Here is a 20412-nt window from a genome sequence, read left to right on the forward strand (position 1 = left end):
ACACATGTAGTCGCTATATGTCTCTCCTCTCCTGACAGAGAGGAGTTTCACCAGGAGGGCGTATAACACATGTGGAGGAACACTCTATCCGTTGCAGTGCCTCTCCCTGGTCAACCTGTAGGGCTGCACTCGCACATAGACGTGCGACAACGCGCCAGATACGTGGGGGGGGCAGGGGGTGCGTCCAATTTCAATTTCGAAATGAATGGGTGTGTATGGGGCGGACACATGCTGCACGCGACTGTGTTTTTTTTTATCCAGGCAAGGAGTCGCTAGTGCAGCGACAAAGCATGCCCGGGCCCCTGGCAGTATCCTACCCATGAACACAGCCCTTTGTGTTTGTTCAACCTGTCTTTGAGTAAAATTTTTAATAATTGCTCGTAAATTAAATTAGGCTTATGATATTTTAACCAAACTTGGTGCTAGGTCCGAGCTTCGCTGTCCATTCCTTGGATTTTCGGGGCCTAGGGGGCAGCAAACCATTGTATCTCATAATTGACTGCAATATATTTTATTTTCTGAAATTCACAAAACACCCATTCAGCAGGTGAAATTTGGTTTGATTCGCTGATTCTTCTGTACTAGTTGTCCCTTCTCCTTTGACTCCCTCTGCTGTACACTGGGAGCTAAAGGCTGACAAATGCTTGGACCCCGATCATTGCAGCTTGCGGCTATATCTTTAATTGTTGTTGCTGTCTGGTTTTTGGGTTGTGGTTGTTGGGTGTTAAACACAGTCCAGGCCTTTAACCTCATACCTGTGCTGTCAGCTGTCACCTGTGATCAGCTGACAGCACAGGTATGACCCTGTCAGTCTCTCAGTTCACTTTTCCCAAGACACTCTAGTACTATTTTAGAAAAGATCTAGATTTGGGCAAATATGAGGAAACAAAATGGTGTCTCTGTTGCCCTGAGATCATATTGCCACTACTTTTAAAAATAACTCATCCTTTACTCCAATATGAGTTCTTGCAGAGCTGTCACCCCAAGCCTTTATAGATAGATGTTATGTTTTTGATATGAAACAAATCATGATTTTATTCACTTTATTTATTTCTTAGTTTATTTATTTGTCCTCCTTCTACCCTTTTATTTGAATCATGCCTGTCAGTTTCTCTTTCTTTTTTTTTACCGCCTCTAACAAACAGAACACATTCCCTGTAGACTGGGGGAGTTAGATCTGGCACCACCAAAACCCCAAGACTCGCTCTCTCAGGAGAGATGTTCTTTAAATACATATTTGAAACAGAAGAGGAGACATGATAGTCTTCTTTCGCATTTATCCTACCGCACTTAGGAAGTCTAAAAGCATCCATAAATAATGGTGCCCCTGTTGGTTATCAGCACTGGAAAATTAGCTTTTAAAATGCAGTTTGAAATCCATTTGGGTGATTGATTGATGACAGGACTAATACATTTCACCAGTTTCTAGGAGGCTGGCTCACAGTCATTATTTATGCTTGTCATGAAGCTAGACACATTTGATGTGGGAAAATAAGGGAATCAAATGCCAGCTTGGCCTAATACAGGACACCATTGGATGAATGATTTGTCGTTGATAGAAACAATGCAGGAAACTATGTTGCAGAAATTATCTCAAAGAAATGCATAATATCACCTACTACAGGAATATAATATAGTCTACACTAGATAGTCCAGGAGGCCCTACCACTAAATGACTCAGTCCTGCTAAGTATAGACAGTATTAGATTACTATAACATACCAACAAACTGCACAAGTGGAGAACGGAATAAAAATTGTTTTTCTTTGATAGTTTTTTACTGTATGGATTTGAGGAGAATTATGCAGGGATGCAGCTTATTTAGTGACAGAGCTTCGTAAAAGCATCTTGGATATGGACAAGAGCCCAGCCTGGTTGTGGCTAGAAGCCACCTGAGACGCGTCTTTGTAGAAATGTGTGTGAGAGCTCAGTAGCCCCCCAGCTGTGGTTCTCCCTTGGGAGCACATTTCTCCAGAGCACTCCTATAGACCACCCTCGGAGAGAGGGGTTCCTTCATCACGGCACTTTGACGCAGTCCAAATCTGGTCAAATGCTGACCACATGGTCTAGAATATCACAGGTCCATAAAACCACATCCAAAATGAAAACACGTGCATAAGAGGGAACAAGGGGAAGAGAAATCAAATTGTTAACGTCTGACAAATCTTTGTTAATCAATCCTCGTAATTTGGGGTTTGGTTCGTTGAGCATTCAATTCATATTGAAGATAAATGAAAATAGTTTGGCTTTTACTGAAGTTGTTGTAGACAAATTATTATCCTCAACTAGACCAAATTGAATGGATCAAATGCATTTACTGTTGGGGGGGAAATCTTCAAAGTGGCGGGTTTCTCCCCCACTGGCATCTGCTGTCTATTTGTACTGAGAATTACAAGACATAATCTTCAACTGTAATCGGCCAGTCGCCTACAGTGGATTTACATTTCTCACACTGCGTAATCTCCCGTTTACAATATCATTTGCGTGGGTCTCTCTTTCCACCCACTGACATCTCTTTTGCTCAGCTAAGCTTTGAGCGAGATTGACGGGGGACGGGGGGCAAGCTCTAGATGTTGGGTGTTGCTTTGCATACGACAGCTTGTGATACTTTTTCTTGCACGCAGCTTGCACACATATACGAGCAGCTCATTTGATTGATATGTAACCGAAACTGAGCCCTCGTCACTCTCAGAGCCTAAATAAGTCTCCTGAGCCTCTTGATTTCTGACATTTGTAGATATTATATTCATAGAACAAGGAGGGTGTTTTTGTGATGTGATCCCGCTGTAACACTTTAATCTGTTCAGACTGCCTCTGTATTATGGCAGGAGGAGGCAGAAGCCATACAATGAAATGTATGGTTGCCTGCCAAGGACTTACTGAATCATGCACACAGTGAAAAATCTGTTCTTGAACTTGGATAGCCCAGTACTGGTCTAGATCCAAGGCATTGTTTGGAGCTTTGTGCGGCTGGTTGTTGTTTCTAATTTTGAAGGAATACTGAAGTACAGGCAACATTTCTAGACAACAGCACAAAGACAACCGTTGAGTGGGTTGTGCTTTGCTAGACATACTTTTTGTGTGTAATAAATTGCGGCCAAACTGCTGACTATGGGAAATAAATTGCGCTTATTAACACAAGGGCCAATGGAGTATTTGGCTCCCCCATCTATAAATATCTGTTGATGTTAAAACATGCAACAGGATGTCTTTGTATTTCCTCACTTTTGGCTGGAAATGAAGGCTAACCGCACACCAGCATGATGTGATCACCTCTTACCACACCATCATCCGTCCACCAATTAAGCTCATCATCACTCTCTTTTTTGCATGTTCCTCTGCCCAGTTCATAGTGAATTAGGCTGCACTGCTTTTCTTTTCACCACAGTTCCCTCTCAAGGAAACACAAAGGCTTTGAAACATCTCCAGCTAGTGCACACTTGGAACAGGCAGCACTTAGTAACCTGATGCTAGTCCTGGTGCTTAATGGTTTGCATTAGCTGCAAGCAATAAAATTATCCTAGGTCCTCACTAATGTTGGAATAATCATTTACGAAGATGGTTACCACATGCTGGAACTGTTTTCTTCTTTTCCCCCCTTTTTTACAGCCCTAATTCACTGTTATTAATAATGAATAAAAATGCAATTTTCTGTTGGGTTGCTCCAGGGCCCTGGGAATCATTTCAATGAATATTTCAGCACGTTATTTTAATCATGGCTCCCGCATATGCAGGGAGAGCAGGTTATTTTATAGGCTCATGCCGCAACCCAAGACCCCCGATCATTAAACCCCACGCTGTCTGCGTTGAGGGTCCTACCTTTGATTTACAAGACTTGTTAAAAAACATTGTAAAAAAGGAGGCAAGCTGTGCCATTTATACTTGTAATTTGATGCTGTATTTGTTAATGGGACTGCATGTGATTTATGTTGAGCAGTGGCTGCTGCTGCGCCCTGCCGCTCTGATGCTATAGGCCTTAATCGAGCTAGCATCACTGGGCTGCTAGTCAGCCTAATAAATCTACTATGGCCTGATTCTTCTCCCCTAGATGTTGTACTGTGATAAGGCGGTGGCTGCTGTAATCAGGCCATCACTGAGGGGTGTGTGTGCTGTCTAACCCACTTGTCCTCCTGTCTCTTTCCTCACAGTCAGCTGCACGATTTTTGGCGTCTCGACTACTGGGAGGATGACCTGCGCCGGAGGCGGAGATTTGTCAGGAATCCCTTCGGCTCCACCCATTTGGACATTGGGTGTAAGTCACTGGAGGACTACGGTGAGTGTGTCCTCTTCACGGTGTAATCAGACAGTTTTTTACACTGTCAGGCACTCACATGTCTATATCGTTGTTGAAAACAACAATAGTGAACTCATAGAGTCATGGGCATCATTATAACAAATTTATGAGCCATGCTGAGAGTAGCATTGTGAGCCTCTCTCGCTCTCTCCCTCCATATGCTGTATGTTTATGTACAGTATAATACTGTGTGTGTGTGTGTGTGTGTGTGTGTGTGTGTGTGTGTGTGTGTGTGTGTGTGTGTGTGTGTATATATATTTTTATATATATATATATATATATATATATATATATATATATATATATATATATATATATATATATATATATATATATATATAATGTGTGTGTGTATATATATATTATATAATGTATATATTGTTTTTTTCCAGCTTAGCTGAAAGAAGTTCAGCGCTGTTTTTTATAGGTACAATATTTATGAGCTCTGTCAAGAGAACATGGCACTTAAATTTTATTGCACTTTTTTTCATTTCCACCACTGCGCATAGTTGCGAGCAAATTGGATCGTGCACTTTATTGTTTTGCTCTTTTGTCTGGAACTTTCCTTGTTGACCCAGATGATCTTGTCCTGTTGCCCACCACATTGTGTCAATTTTGCCTCATGTCACGCAACACCGCCTTTTAAAGGGAAGCAGTTCAATACTATTAAGCACCTTGGCCCTTTACTTTGGACTGTAATCGAATAGCAGAGCAGATGTATTAAGGGAACAAGAGAAAATCTATTGATTCTGAAACCCAGTCTTTTTCTCCAGTCTGATAAAATACGTGTCTTCTTTACTTTAAATATACAAGTGAGGCATTCATTAGTCAGTTGTATGTTTTGGGGATATCGCATTTCTCTCTCTCATTTATATGTACCGATTCATTCCGCATCTTTGTGCAGTTTGGCCACAGTGTGCACTGACCTTGCGTGTGCCTCAGTTTTTTGGGCTACTGTGTCTGACCACGGGTTGGGTTCAAGATGTCATCTGGCTGGTTTCAGCACTAGTTGTGTCATGGCTGCAGCAAGATAGTTACTGCCAAAACATAAGCCAGCTGCTGTCTCACTTGCAGGTGGTCTATATATGAGGCAAACATACAACAATTATACTGTCTGCTTCAAATTTCACTGTGGTTCCATTTTTTCCCCTCTACCGTGAGAGACATTTAGAGGCACTCGCTGATTCTTCATTTTGTGAGGATTCATGGTGGCAGATATGTCTAAGAGAGAGATGGAGTGACAGAGAAAGAAGGGAGATGAAGAGAGTGAGAAGGAAATGAAATGTGTAAATGGTTTTCAGCTGGATTCTCACCCACAATGCCAAGGGGCCCAAGCCATAGTCTTTAGCTCATTGAATCACCAGAATGCTCTCATAGGTTACCTGTTTCGTTTCCATTGATTAGCCCTGATGTCTCAGCGCAGTTGATTGAGTGCTTGTTGAAGTGACGCTTCCTTATGGTGGTTCTAATGAGAGGAATAATATAAGCTTGTCATGTGAAAGGGATCGTCTGTGGTCAGTAGTTCAATTTGAGACGTGAGGTGTACTTTCAATCTTAATCTGCCAAACTTTCATGTGGTTGCAGAGCGCAGGCTATTTTCCTCTGACTTGAAATCAGAAGAATGTTTTGTTCTTTTTCAGAGCTTCAGGAGATTTCTGCAGCAGTGACAGTTGGCAGCTTGTGTTGAATTTACCTTGACAGTTTGTGTTTTCATGGCTGCTCATATGTAATTAGGATGAGATATGGCATTAAAGATATGAGCTGTCATTAGCAGATAACCCTGGTGTAGGCGGTCAGAGGTCGCATATCTATTAGTCACAGTTTCCAAATTTTGTTTCCCGAGTTTTGACAGGGACTCTATTGAACTTATTACTCTGAGTGGGCTGCCAGCTGGATTGGAGTAGAAAAAACCCCAAAGAGGCCTGTTGGAGTCAGCTCTGGAGAGTCATTATTAAAGCTTTAGAATGTGGGACTATTGGAGGAATAGTCGGTCGTCCAAATTGAACGTACAGCCCCCTTTCTGACAGCAGGATATGACAATATATGTGCTCAGGCACCATCTTGAGTTTGAAGAGGGCAGACGTACACTGTTGTGTTCATAGTAAATGTCAGTCTTACTAGCTCTCTTGGGGAAAATAAAAGCAAGCAGGAAAGAACCAAATAATTATTATAATTTTTTTCCCACAAAGAGCATTTCAGTCAGTGAGTGGCTTACATGATTTTGACAACATTCAATCTTCTGTGTTTTTTCACAAATCCGTTTTTAAGTAAAAAATAAGATTTCTTGCTGTTAAACTATTTGACTCTGTGAGTTGCTGTACCTTGCCATTTGTGTGTGTGTGTGTGTGTGTGTGTGTGTGTGTGTGTGTGTGTGTGTGTGTGTGTGTGTGTGTGTGTGTGTGTGTGTGTGTGTGTGTGTGTGTGTGTGTGTGTGTGTGTGTGTGTGTGTTATTTTGTGTTATCTTTTTAAAGATTTTTTTTTTTTTTTAACAACTGGTGTTTAAAAGTTGACTACATTGAATTGATTAATTACTTTTTGTTATTTTCTCATAATGGCAAGTTGAAAGGCTAGCTTCAACAAGGATTTGGGTTAAGGTTTCATTCGCAAGATAGGGCCGTGTGTGCGTGTGCGTGTGTGTGTGTGTGTGTGTGTGTAGCATATTTGTGCGTGTGTGTCGGGTACATTCATGGCCAACTGTGAGAGGAGGTTAAACTCTGCTTCTTTGTCTATTAGTAGCATTGACAGCTTAGCCAGCACATTCTGTTTCTGCCCTCTGCCTGTAATAACCTCCCCTGTTAGAGCCATGCTAGCACCACTATCAGAGTATATTGTTAGGTGATTGGAATTGGGCAAGCATGAAATGGAAGTCACGTTAATATTGATCCAAGTGTTTAACCGGGTGTCTTACCTCCACGTGTCCTTGCTGTCTTAGTTCAGGTGAGCAGCTTCTCTCAGAACTATTGCACACTGATGTTCCTGGACAGGGGTCTTTAAAGCTTCTTACAACCAGAGAAACGGCACCCAATATTGTGCTGCCATGTGCTTATGATATTCACCGTCACCTGCTTTATAAGAAGAGACTCTGCAACTTTAGAGGGGTGACAACAACATAAGAGTGGTTTGCTAATCCTATAGCCATTGCATGGCTTTGTTTCAAAGTCATTCAAATGCACAAATGTAACTGTTTAAAATGCATTCTTTACGGTGTGGATCTGCAGGAGTCTAGCATTATATAGAGGGTCAGTCTCTGTGTGCGGCGCTAATCTCGCATGTTTAATACTTTTTTAAATGTATTTTTATGATGGAGGTCAAAGGGGCTCTGATCGGGCTGAAACTTTACCTAAATTTGGAGTCGTAAGTCATAGATGACATCACAGGCTGGCCATATGAAGTCTGAGATCCACATTGGTGCCACACCGTTACCAATTCGATTTTCTTCTTTCACCTAATATACTATGCTGTGCTGTAAAAGTTATGTGGAGTATCTAAAGTTTATGCACAGATGTGATGATTATTAGACACTGCTGTTAATGTTTTGATGGGGAGAAGACGTCATTTTGAACCTCCAGCAGCATACTAGACGCGAACTGCACATCCAGGATATTGAATAAAGAGTATTCTCTGAGGAAGCGCCTGCACTATGTAAATGCCCTTACATCAAAGTTATCATGTTTACTTCAATGACCTCAAAAAAGGAAAAGAAAAAAAATACAAAAATGTATTACTTGCATCACAGGAAGTATAAAGCTGTCGTAGTTTTCTCTCCATTTTCATCTGTAAATAAAAGTAATGAGACAGAGGGCAGAGCTCCATCTCCCTAGCGGTAATGCAATCCCATGGACTGGACTTTTTCTACTCATGTGGAATGTGGAACCCATGGAGAGGGTGCGTAGGAGGGGAGAGGCAGGATCTGTATCCAATACAGTCTGGGAAACATATGAAACAATCCACAGAGGTAGCAGCATATATGCAATATTAGGGTTGTCACACAAAATAGCATAACAGTCATAATGGAGAGGCGTTTTGGCAGAGATCTGGATTTCTAAGAGTATTTCTCTTTATTGTGCCGGTAATATCTACAGCATTTGGTTGATGCTCATAATACATTCGTACTAGTGCCTTGCAGGATCCTTGTATTTGCTCTTTTACAGTATATCTCACCACTCTGAGCATACTATTGATGTCTTTCATTATTGACCCTCTACAAGAAACTTAAGTTGTTTTTTTTTGCACATTATTTATAGTTTAAAATATTGTATTACCCAAAGGTATTTGCACAATCAGCTTTATTTTCCCAAAGAGAAATACTTGTACAGGCTAGTTATGGCTTAAGTAAAACATCATGTCATGGATTTCTTTTTAAGGAGTGGAGGTAGAGTGGTGGAGACAGGGTGTATAATCCATAGGAGACCTAGAAAAACATATGCTCCCTGACTCTACTCAGGCTATAAAAATGAAAGGGCCCATGCCACAAAATACTCCAGCATTCTTGCAATATATAAAACGTAGACCCGTGGCAACATTATTATAGTAGATTCAACAGTCCCTTTAAAAGCCTTTGAACTCTTATCTATCCCATATTGAATAGTAAAACTACTGAAAGCTGAAATACTTCCAGAGCGGGGGCCCTTCTCATAGATTATAAAGTTTATTTGACCAGAGGTTTAGCTTGTTCACGAAATAATACATCCACTTAATTTCATCACCCTGTGACTCGAAGGGAAAATGTCACAGTTCCTGTGGATATTGTGAAATGGAGCGAATATAGCTGAGCAAGCTTTTTTGTTCTTGGAAGTTGTTCACGTGCGTACTGTAGCTCACCTTTGCTTGTTACGCTTAAGAAAAAAATACACATATCAAGCTTAATCTCATATCGCATTTACCAGGGGTCTGTCTTTCCAGCATATGGGTGCAATCTAGTGAAATCTACCCAACCATCAGTCGTCTAGCTAAAATTTAAAATAAAAGCATTGTGATATTATTACAATAAAAAGTCTTGACTATTGTGCAATAGATCTTTTTTTGGATCAGGGCCCACTTGAAAATCTCGAAACTGTTCGCGCCCATCTAACCACTTAGCAGCCGAATGGCTGGTCAGATGGATGGACCGCAGGAATTTTCAGAGCATATTTATTTTAATGACCAATACATTTATTGTGTTCTTGCTTTGATCAATGGAACGAACGTAAGTCTCTATTTACGCCTCTATCGTTTTTTTAAAAAAAAATACCATGCTACTCGATGTTTTTTTATATTAATATTATATTAGCATTCAAATCTTGGTGTTTTGCCAATCTATTGGGGGGCCCACTTGTAATATCCTCATGGCCCACAGTTTAGGAATTGCTGTTCTAGGGGATTGTACAGTATATGTTGTGGGTCATTGGAGCTCTTGTTATGGTTTTTACTCACAAGTGTTGTAGTGGGTGTGGGATATGTGTCAGAGGCCAGGATCAGAGGTCAGGGTTCTGTGTCTAAGTATGATGTCATGACATCACTCAGTTGCAAGATAAAAATTGTATTTGTTCTTGGTATCAGTCATTTGTAACATTAGTATATTATTAAATCAATGCGTATGGCTTTTTTGGGTGAGTGCCATTTTACTGGCCAGTTGATTTGATTTTGTTTGCAGTATAGGTATTATGGTTTGCTAGACTATCAGCTGTCCAAATTGAGCAGTATACTAAAATTTAAACAGAGCAAACATCTTTTCATTTTAGACCATTCACACATGAATTATGGCAGATGAAAACAGCTGTTCTCTTTCTGATGTTCCCATAGTAGTGTGGACAAGGTGAACAATTGGAAAGCTTTTCTAATGAGTCTGCCTGGATGCCCCCTGCTCCACTCGTCTTTAATGTTGACAAATGGCGATCCCTTTCACAGCCACACTTTAATACAGGAACATCACAGTCACCGGGCTATCAGTCATGAGAAGATGGCTTCTCATGTCAGCACATTTTGTCCTTCATGTCACTGCTCCTCATTTCTGATTATTTATAACCATATTACGTTTTTTTTTTCTGTGATAACTAAATTGCCTTGTGGGCAAAGTGGTTTGCTTGGCTGATCTTCCACCCCTCACTGCTGTCCCCCTGTGTCTCATAGATGTTGGACATCTGACTGTAGAAATCAGCGTGGTTTATTTAGTCTGCTCCCCACTGTGGTCTGCCTTCTCTGGCTTGCCAATCAGAATGTCAGCTCTTCTGCTCAGCTTTCCTTCATTTACTCGGGGCATAATGATGGTTTACAGAATTACAGTTTTAAGTTTCACTCATTGGGCTTTGATCTGTGACCACTGGCTGGCTTTTGCCTTTTAACAATATGCAGAATTCATTTCCGAAAAGCTCAGGCTTCCACCCTCCATCTGATGAAAGCATGCCAGATGAGACGGAGCAGGAAGCAGACTTTTTTTTCACGGTAGCAGTGTTGACAACAGTCAAATCTGACCTCTATGAAACAAGCTACACGTTTCTTAGGGGAGGGAGAGGAGAATTAAGAGCCACGCTGAAAGGAAACTTGTCAGATGAGCGTCATCCACCCATGTCTTGATATGTGTTCTTCCTTCCATACACGCAGGATCTCTGCTTGTTTCTCCTGGATATGACCCTCAAACACCAGTTCACTTGTCGAGAGCAGCCATGTGTCTCACGCATGTGTTGGATGGTCTGATTCATTTTTTTATGAGCCCCTTTTGTTTGCAGAATGTATGCACACTTCCTTTTAATTGATACCACTGTTCAATCCCAGCTCTTGTCAAGTCTCAGAATGTGGCAAATGATATCTCCATTCAAGCACGAGCTACTGTAGATATATCCTCCAACATCGCTGTTTGTAGTCTTTCCAGATAGAACACTTTTTATCATTTAACTTAAAATAAAAGCTGAAATGCCTCTTGATGTTTATCTACAAGAAATTTGCTCAATGAAAAATTGAGCAACATTTTCTCAAAAATTGAGAAACATTGCCATACCAAAAGCTTGTGAAATACACCATTGTGCAGTATCATCGTCCACCTCTTATCAACCCATTTATCACAAGGCATCTCATGCCATTTCCCCACACTGTAGTTAGGCCTCTCAAAGTGCGCCAGATGTTATGGAATGCGTTTTTTGCGGCTATCAAAGCCAGATTCCCTTCTGTGTGCACTTGAAAGGATTTTACTCTCCTCATTGTACAATACTGATAAGGATCTGGCCTTTTTATGGTTCAGGGTGAGGTATTCGGTGGTCTGACTCAACCCTTTTGCCCATATTTATTTTCCCAGGGACAGAGGAGGATGATGTTGTCAGGTCTAAAAAGGCCGTCCGCAGCCAGGCCGTGGCCAGCCAGAACCCGGAGACAGAGCTGATGCTGGAGGGAGATGACGATGCTGTCAGCCTGCTGCAGGAGAAGGAGATGGACAATGTGGGAGGTAAGTCAGCTCTCCGACGCCTCCGTGAAGCTCCCCTCAACATCCTCCCGATGATTTCAATGTCTCAACACTCATACCGGCCCTTTGGTTTAGTTTGTGGGTGTATGTTTATTGTCAGTGCATCAAATACAATTATTCCAGCAAGGCACATCCACTTCATCAACAGCACATCTTCCAACTCAAAATATTTGATGATGATGATGCACTGAATGCCATACCTGCCAACTACCTGCCAATTAGGCTGTGAAATTTTTTTCCGGGGGTATCGACAAATGGCCTCCCCTCGACGCCCCCGATCCCTACCACACCACTACAATAAATACAAGTATGAAAGTAAAATCATTTCAATTAGTCATAGCTCACAATAAATGAAGAAAAAAACTTGTAAAAACTAGAAAAAGTGCTCCTCGGAGCACAGGTCTCCGCCAGGTCAGGTACATTATTGTGGCCTCCTGGTGGCGCTATAATAGGCCAATGTGAAAAGGGTGCCATTTATTCTTAGGCCTTTCACGGCAATCGGACATTGCATTCATGATTTGAGGCATTTTGTTCCAGAAATTTGTTTTGCTAAATTAGACCTGCTGGTGGCGCTATAACAGGCCAATGTGAAATGGGTGGCATTTCTTCCTCGGCCTAGTGGGAATGTGCGTGTGAAATTTCACGGAAAACGCAAGCTGTGTGCATAATTTGAGGCATTTTGTTCAAAACGGACCAATCCTGCAAACTTTGGAAGCCAACCTTAGCCAATGGTGATGGAAATCGGACAGATCCGTGTTGATCACATGACTATAGAGATACTGTGTACCGATTTTCATGACGTTTGGATAAAATCTGTAGGAGTAATATAAAAAAATGGGTTTTTCACAAATTGGCCTCCTGGTGGCGCTATAACAGACCCATGTAAAAAGGGGCAGAGGTTCTGAATTGGCCTCCAGGAAGTGTGTGTGCACAGTTTCGCAGCAACCGGGCCAACGGTGCCGGAGATTAGCTTCTCACACACGGACGGACGGACAGGGTGCAAAACATACTCTCTCGCCATGCCTTTCGGCCGGGCGGAGACAATAACAAAGAAATCACAAAACTGATCAAGGGCAAACATGGTCCAAACACAGTCCATAGTCCACACTCTCTTGAGGTTCTCTTAGAGCGAAATAGCCACTCTTTCATCTAAGAGAGATGGAGTGTGTGTGTGTGTGTGTGTGTGTGTGTGTGTGTGTGTGTGTGTGTGTGTGTGTGTGTGTGTGTGTGTGTGTGTGTGTGTGTGTGTGTGTGTGTGTGTGTGTGTGTGTGTGTGTGTGTGTGTGAAACTTTTATTTGTGACACTATTAAATCAATAGATTAACGAGAGACATTACCAATCGGGAGCACATCGAGAGGAAAGGATAAGAAATCGGGGGACTCCTGTGAAAATCAGGAATGTTGGTATGGTATGCTGAATGCAATGCATTCTTATCGGGAAACTTTCAAATATAAATATAAACGTTTAACAAGAAACACATTAAATACATAAAAGTGTTTTAATTGTTGTCATACTAACTAGTAGTGACTAGTTTGATGTTTTTAAAGGAACTTGTTCCATAAGTTTGCTGTATTTATATATGCAGTGACTTTACCTGAAATTGTCCAGCTATACACAAAGACATAAAACCTAAAAAAACGAAATAACTTCTGATCAGGCAGAAAAGTGGTCTGTTTTTGTGTTTGTTTTACTTAAACTTTGACAGTCTTCTGCCTGTTTTTACCATCTTTATACATTTAGTTTCAGCCAAATAACTATGAAACATCATTCCATAACAATAGCAAATGTTTTGTACCGTGTCCAGAGGATATGATTATAATGAATGTTTTTTGTCTTTCTGTTTTCATCTGGACAGTTTTGTTTAAGTTTGTCAGATGCTTGATAAGTTTCCTTTTCTGTTTTGTTTTGGATCTCCTAAGCACACTTCCTTCCTCGACTGTTTATCCGGAGAGGCGTGTGTCACAATTTGCATTAAAAATCGACAAAGAAATCATTGATTAAACTGTAATTGACATGAAATAATAATAATGCTAACCTAAAGAAGAGACACACTGCCTTGATAGTGCTGATTTATAGTGATGGGAAAAACTATAGGTAAAACCAGTGAATGAAATGCATGAATCTTTTGGTTCTTAACCCCAACTCCACCCACAGCTCCAACCCCAACTTCAGAAAAGATCTAATCGAGGACACACACACACACACACACACACACACACACACACACACACACACACACACACACACACACACACACACCTGAAGGAATGTTTATCTCATTGCCAAAGTAGACACATTGCCTTCACTTTTTTTACCAACAAAACCCATTGCATGACGTGATGTCTGAATCTAAATTTAACTCAACCTGGCAAAGAGACCTTTGATGACAGATTTTAAGGTCCAACAGATAATTATAATTATGTGGCAATTAAACTCACACATTTTGTAGTACTCAACCCTTTTTTTTCTCTGAGGGTGTACAAATGCAGGTCCATTTGGTTCAAACATTTAGCTGGGGGACCCACTGGAACACTCAAGGACCCTTGGGAGTCCCCGGACCCCACTTTGAGAACCACTTTATTAAGGGATTACCAGCTGAAGAGAGAGTAATATTTTAAACCTCATATTTAGGGTAATGGCACTATTTTTTATTCATCCAGGATTTTGAGTTTAGCTTCTTGCCAGGAAGACATTTGGCCAAACAGCCCTTGTAGTTTTCCATTGCCATGCATTAGCTGTTACGTGAGAGGCAGACGATCTAATCAGAATTGAAGTACCTCAAAGCTAGTCTTTATTATAAGTAGTCTGTGGTCTTAAAGTTGAAGTTAGCCAGAGTTCACGGGTATTGGTATTGAGTATAGATCAAGAATTCTGAACTACTTACTGGTCAAAAAACTGCCCCACACTTGTGAGTCATGCAAACAACTGGTGCCTGAAATAAGCAGGGCCCGTTATTGGTGTTATGCCTCAATGATGTAATCTTTTTTACTGGAATATAACAGTCAGCCCTGGCAGCCGTCATAAATTTCAGAAACATTTCCTATGTTCCAATCACAAGGATTATGAAGCAGCAAATGGAGTGATGCAGTTCTCCTCTGTCATGGTGAGAAGAACATCTGCTTATAAGAAAACTCAAGTTTTTTATTTATTTACTCATGTACGCCAAATTACGCCCACATTTATTAATTTAGTTTGCTCATGTATTAATCTGTCCAGCTGTCAGTGTCTCTGTCCACGTGTGATAGACAGCTAAATAAATAAATTAATAAATATAAATCTACACACACACACACACACACACACACACACACACACACACACACACACACACACACACACACACACACACACACACAAACATTTAATCTCCTATGGCCTTTAGTATTTGTTTTACCAGAATGTATTTTATTCAGTCATTCAAACTGTATTGAGTCAAAATTGTTGAGGTCCGCTCAATTGCAGTGATGTCGAGAGTTACATATTAGTTAACAAAATATGAAGATTGAAAAACGTTAAGACAAAATACGCCGTTAAACAAATCAAAGAACAGTGAGGTGAAGTGGTTTGAGATGATTTTGTATGTTGTGTTGTTAAAAGGAGTTGTCGTTGAATTTCACCCTTTATATCTTTCTGCGTGTTTAGTTCTATTGTTGTGAATGAATATTCACTGCTGTCTCCGTAGTCATAAGCAAAGGACCAGAGTGTTTCCTGCCCATAATCTGTGATGTCACAACAGATGAACCAATCAGACTGCTCAAGTCTGATGACACATGAAACACATGTCGGTTATGCCTGATTTATACGAAGTTGGTAGCATGCTATTTTGTGCCCTGAAAATAGAGGATCTACAAGTTCACTACGAGTCGGACTTAGTAGATGAGATGACATGAAGCAGGGGGGCAGCCGGCAGGTGAGTTGAATCCAAAGGAAGAGGACAGACATCTCATCTTCTCCCTGTGCTAGAAAGCTGCCAATTACTCCGTGTCACCCAGTCTTCTTATCATTTAGATGAGTTGTGCACTGGCCATATCAAAAGAGCAAGGTACGGGTGAACACACAGGCTCAAACAACACGTGTCTTGTTCAAAGGACCAATAAAGAACTGATGCCAATAGTACCGGAATCCATCTGTCATTGTATCTGCAATTACAAGTAAATCATCAAATGTGTGCACCCTGAAAATAGGAGCAACAACCAGAATAAGGGACCACCAAATTTATATCCTCTCCACCAGACCAAAGGCTGAGGGCAGAGATATTGCGTTTGTGCGTGTGTGCGTGAGTGCGTGTGCGTGTGCGTGTGTGTGTGTGTGTGTGTGCGCGCGCGTCAATCTGCTATTTGTGGAAAGAATTGTGAATTCATAATCTCAGACTCACTGTCCCTGCAGGCTATGGGAAGCTGTGCAAATAGCCAATCACGCGCAACCTATCCATCGAATGTATGGGATCTACTTCTAGCGAGAGAGAGTGCATACAGTAATTCGTTATCACTGTTTCACACTTCTTCAAAGAGAGAGAGGGAGGGAGACACCGAGACTCTGCACTTATGACACGCATGCATGTGTACGCACACGGGAGAGTTACAGCGTTCAGTTAAAGCCCACGTCTGATTACCACCAACATACTAAACGTGATATGATACCTGCGCACCTATGACATGCGCTGATGCACACGCACTGGGGAGTGACCCATGTCTGCTTAACGCCAACATACTAATGTGACAACAAAGCCCTCACACCTATGACTTGGACACAGAAGACAGAGAGAGGGAGAAAATGCAGTTTGACGTCACACACTAATGCTTAAATTATGATCAGTCGTACGACAGTGTCGGGTGCCGAAAATAGACGACCTAAGCTCTCAACGCGTCACGGATGCGAGGTGTGTTATGTTCAGCGCACAATACCATTGTACAATAAACTGGGCTCAAGTAACACAATTAGAGCGTACTTCCTGGCGGAGATTTGCGCTCCACTGTGCACTTCTCTAGTTTGTATTGCTTCATGACAAAGACGACTATTGTGTTGTTCATGTTTTTTGCCAGTAGGGGAGCTCCTTCACTGCCAAGGAGTCAGTGTCGGGATATTGCTGTTACCAGGATGTACTGTCTGCCTGTGCTCGCTCTGTAACTAATCTCAGGCATGACCAGCCCTAATGAGAGATCTGGGAGTAGATCCCTGTCAACAACAGAGCTCCTCCTGCCAGCCTTTGGGTCAATGCCTGCTGCTGCTGCTGCTGCCAAAGGGGCGGGGCTTGCACGCAGGCCCAGGAGAGAGTTGTGGTTTATGGAACCCATGATTAGCTTTGCTTCCCCGCAAACATCGGGAATGCCGTCTGTGCTCACATTGGCATCAAATACTGTAAGCTCTTTTGTCAGCTCACTCACAGTGTATCCCAAATCTGGTGACATAGGAACTAAAGATGTGTGCACAGTAAGAAGTGGAGTAACACTCCGGAATTGGTGCTGAGAGTGTACAAAAAGACCCTTATTTGTACATTTTTGGTAAATTTTTATATAGTGAAAGTAAAAATAGAATTTACTGTGTGTGGGAGGGTCTCTTGTCCATGGGAGTGCTGGCCAATACAGCAGCAGCACATGTTGTCTTCAGAAAAAACTTGAAAACATTTAATTATGATTATTATCTCAGTAAAAGGGAGAACATAGTGAGGAGAGGGGAATGACTGATGGAGAGAGGCAGGCAGAGAGAGGGAGAGACAGATTTAATCCAATCAACTTAATTATATTTTTCAACAGATTCATCTTAATGGTTGGTTCTTTTAAAATATTTTAGTCTCTAGTCTAAAGTTTAGAGTCAAATAAATAAATAAACTGAACCAAATTTTGGAAGCTGAGTATAGTGCAAAACCTGTGGGATGAAAAAGTAAACAGTACTGTGAAATGTGTTGAGGGGAGGGAGAAACTTTCCTTTCGCTTAGTTTTTTTTCACTTATTATACTAGAAATATCCAATTCAGTATTGCCTGTATATAGACAAAAAAACAGGCCCTAGAAAATGTTGTGTCTGTGCTTTTGACACATTTATCATTTACATGCAATGAATGATCATCTGTCAGTGAAAGAAGGAGCAATATCATCCCGATTTCACATTTATTTTTACTTCTATGAAACAGTGCTGCACTGACTCAACTAGAAACCTTACCAGCTTACCAGTAGATATCCTGCCTGCCTATTGACACTAATTGCTAGTGTGCCCCCCCTCTCTCTCACGCTCTCACTCGCACGCATGTGCGTGTGCACACACACACACACACACACACGCACACGCACGCACACACACACACACACACACACACACACACACACACACACACACACACACACACACACACACACACACACACACACACACACACACACACACAATGTAGTTTGTACTTATTTGCAAATACTAAATAAAATATGTAGTATTAATTTGTCTCAGAGTTAAAAGGGATACTTTGGGTCTGTTTTGGGTCCTGTTAGCATCCATTTTACACTATCAGAGGTAAATTAACATTGAGGATTTTACTGCATAGAGCGTAGACAGAGGGCCAGGTAAAGTTGCTGTATACTTTAGAAATATTCTGTGTATATACATAGGCTATACTAGTACCACTTCAACTAACACATGATAATCCATCATTAATTAAAGGGGCCCTCTCATTTCACAATGCATTTTCTTAAAACGTAACAGTTGAATTTCATAGGCTTAGATAGTATACCAATCCCTCTGTACAACTTGCCCATAATTTCATTATTCTCATGTAAACATTTTAATGCTATAGCCTAATTATGGAAGGATCCCTGAGGGGATTAGCGCCTAATCCTCTTCCTCCCCATGTGTGATGGCTGCAGTGGCTTAGTGCTCTGGGGCTAGTGTCTTTCTGTGCTTGGCCCTAGAGGCCAAAGCACAATTGGTGCTGAAAGTCTTATTCCAGAAGGTGCAAGCTTGTAATTTAGTGGTTCCAATAATGGACGCATTATGGATGCAAAGCCAAACCTTTGTTGTAGGTGTGTGACAATGTGGACCAGATTTTTTTTATAGCATATCTTAACTTTAATTAGCCTTATATAGACTACTGTATCTGTATTTATAGCCTACTGTATTTTATTTATTTATTTTATCATGGATAGGCCTATGCTTACTACTAGGCTTACCCACTAGATCACGTTTTATTTATTTTTTATTTTTTATTTTTAAACATAAGTATGGCCTCTAGCTAACTGAAATTCAGCAGAGTGGTGTTATTACGTTTATTTACTCTTCCATATAAAACTGCTAAGCATAGTGCAAAGTGTGCAGGTGTCAGCAGGATCACAGTAATAATGGAGGCATGCGTTGGATACAGGATGGGTGGGCACTAGGGAGGGACATCTGGGCACATCGATGTAAAATTGGCTATTTTGTCCAAAATGTTAAAATATTTGAAGTAATGTAAAGTATACATGATGTGGTACATCATCATCAGACGTAATGTTATCCTTCAACTGCTTGTTTATGCCCCAAAATTACAGGATATGGTTTTGTAGCAATTTGTAGCAATTGTAGAAATATTAGACATTAATTGTCGAATGTTTAAGCTTGTTCTAATCATATAAATGCCTACTTTACTTTACTTTACTTTAAGATCATCTTTCAAATATATATTTTCTTTTAACATTTTGGACAAAATAGCCAATTTTACACCGAGGTGCCCAGATGTCCCTAAGTGCCCGTTACCCATGCGTTGATAAAGAAAGATTGTAAAGGCGATTTGACTGCTCACCAGTGCAGACTGCAAGCGCGTTGGAGAGGCGCTCTGGGAATTGAGAGACCAAAATCTAAGTGTGTTCTTGCAACACTATCGAGCATAATTGGCTAAGGAACACACAGATTAAGATTGATGAGACATTAAAGTGTCTCTTTGGAGTTCAGAGGATCGATAAATATCCCGATTCCAGGAGCTTTCATTTGGGAGAGACTACATCACTATAACGGTGCTGCTGCTCCACAGCGACACTGATCCTTGCTCGAACATGGTGGATGGAACCAGGAGGGGAGGAGACTGGAAATAAAGATGTGATCTCTATCAGCTGACTATGGGGTCACAATGTCACCGTAACATTCTGATTGTTTTTTTTTTAGTTCAAAGCGAATTTAGGATTCTATTGTTTCCCTGTATAGGTCTCATGAAGGCCTATATCCAATTCAATCCGATATCTCTTGAGGGTAACAGGAGAGGTGGCCACCTCGGTGTTAAATTGGCTAATTTTTCCCAAAATGTAAAAAACCAAAAAATTGGAAAATGTTTTTAATTAAAGTAAAGTATACATGATTAGAACATGCTTAAACATTCGACAGTTAAGGTCTGATATTTCTACAGTTGCTACAAATACAAAACCTCTATATCCAGTCATTTTGGGACATAAACAAGAAGTTGAAGGATATTAAGTCTGATAATGATGATGTGCCGCGCATGTTCACATCATGTATAAAGACCATTTTATGTTTTAACGTTTTCGACAAAATAGCCAATTTTACATTGAGGTGCCCAGATGTCCCTATAGTGCCATCCTGCATCCCTCTTGAGGAAAGGTAGCTAGTTAGACTAATAGTCTATGGTTGGATGCAACACAAACGGACAATACATCTGGTTCACTCTGGCCGCTTATTAAATATTTAGACTTCGGCTTGAAGTTTCGGCTTT

General features: G+C 41.0%; 1 protein-coding gene across 1 annotated transcript in view; it reads left to right on the plus strand.

The window, feature by feature from the left end:
• LOC308086198 (neurobeachin-like) overlaps positions 1–20412 on the plus strand; it is a gene marked incomplete at its 5' end in the record, with an annotated part of 275853 nt that overhangs the window by 175314 nt on the left and 80127 nt on the right. The window contains 2 exon segments of the mRNA XM_080429641.1: positions 4148–4272; positions 11562–11708. Coding sequence (XP_080285767.1) covers positions 4148–4272; positions 11562–11708 — 272 coding nt within the window.

This window comes from Gymnoscopelus braueri (genome assembly GCF_963280865.1).
Source record: "Gymnoscopelus braueri genome assembly, chromosome: 5".
Classification (NCBI taxonomy): Eukaryota; Metazoa; Chordata; class Actinopteri; order Myctophiformes; family Myctophidae; genus Gymnoscopelus; species Gymnoscopelus braueri.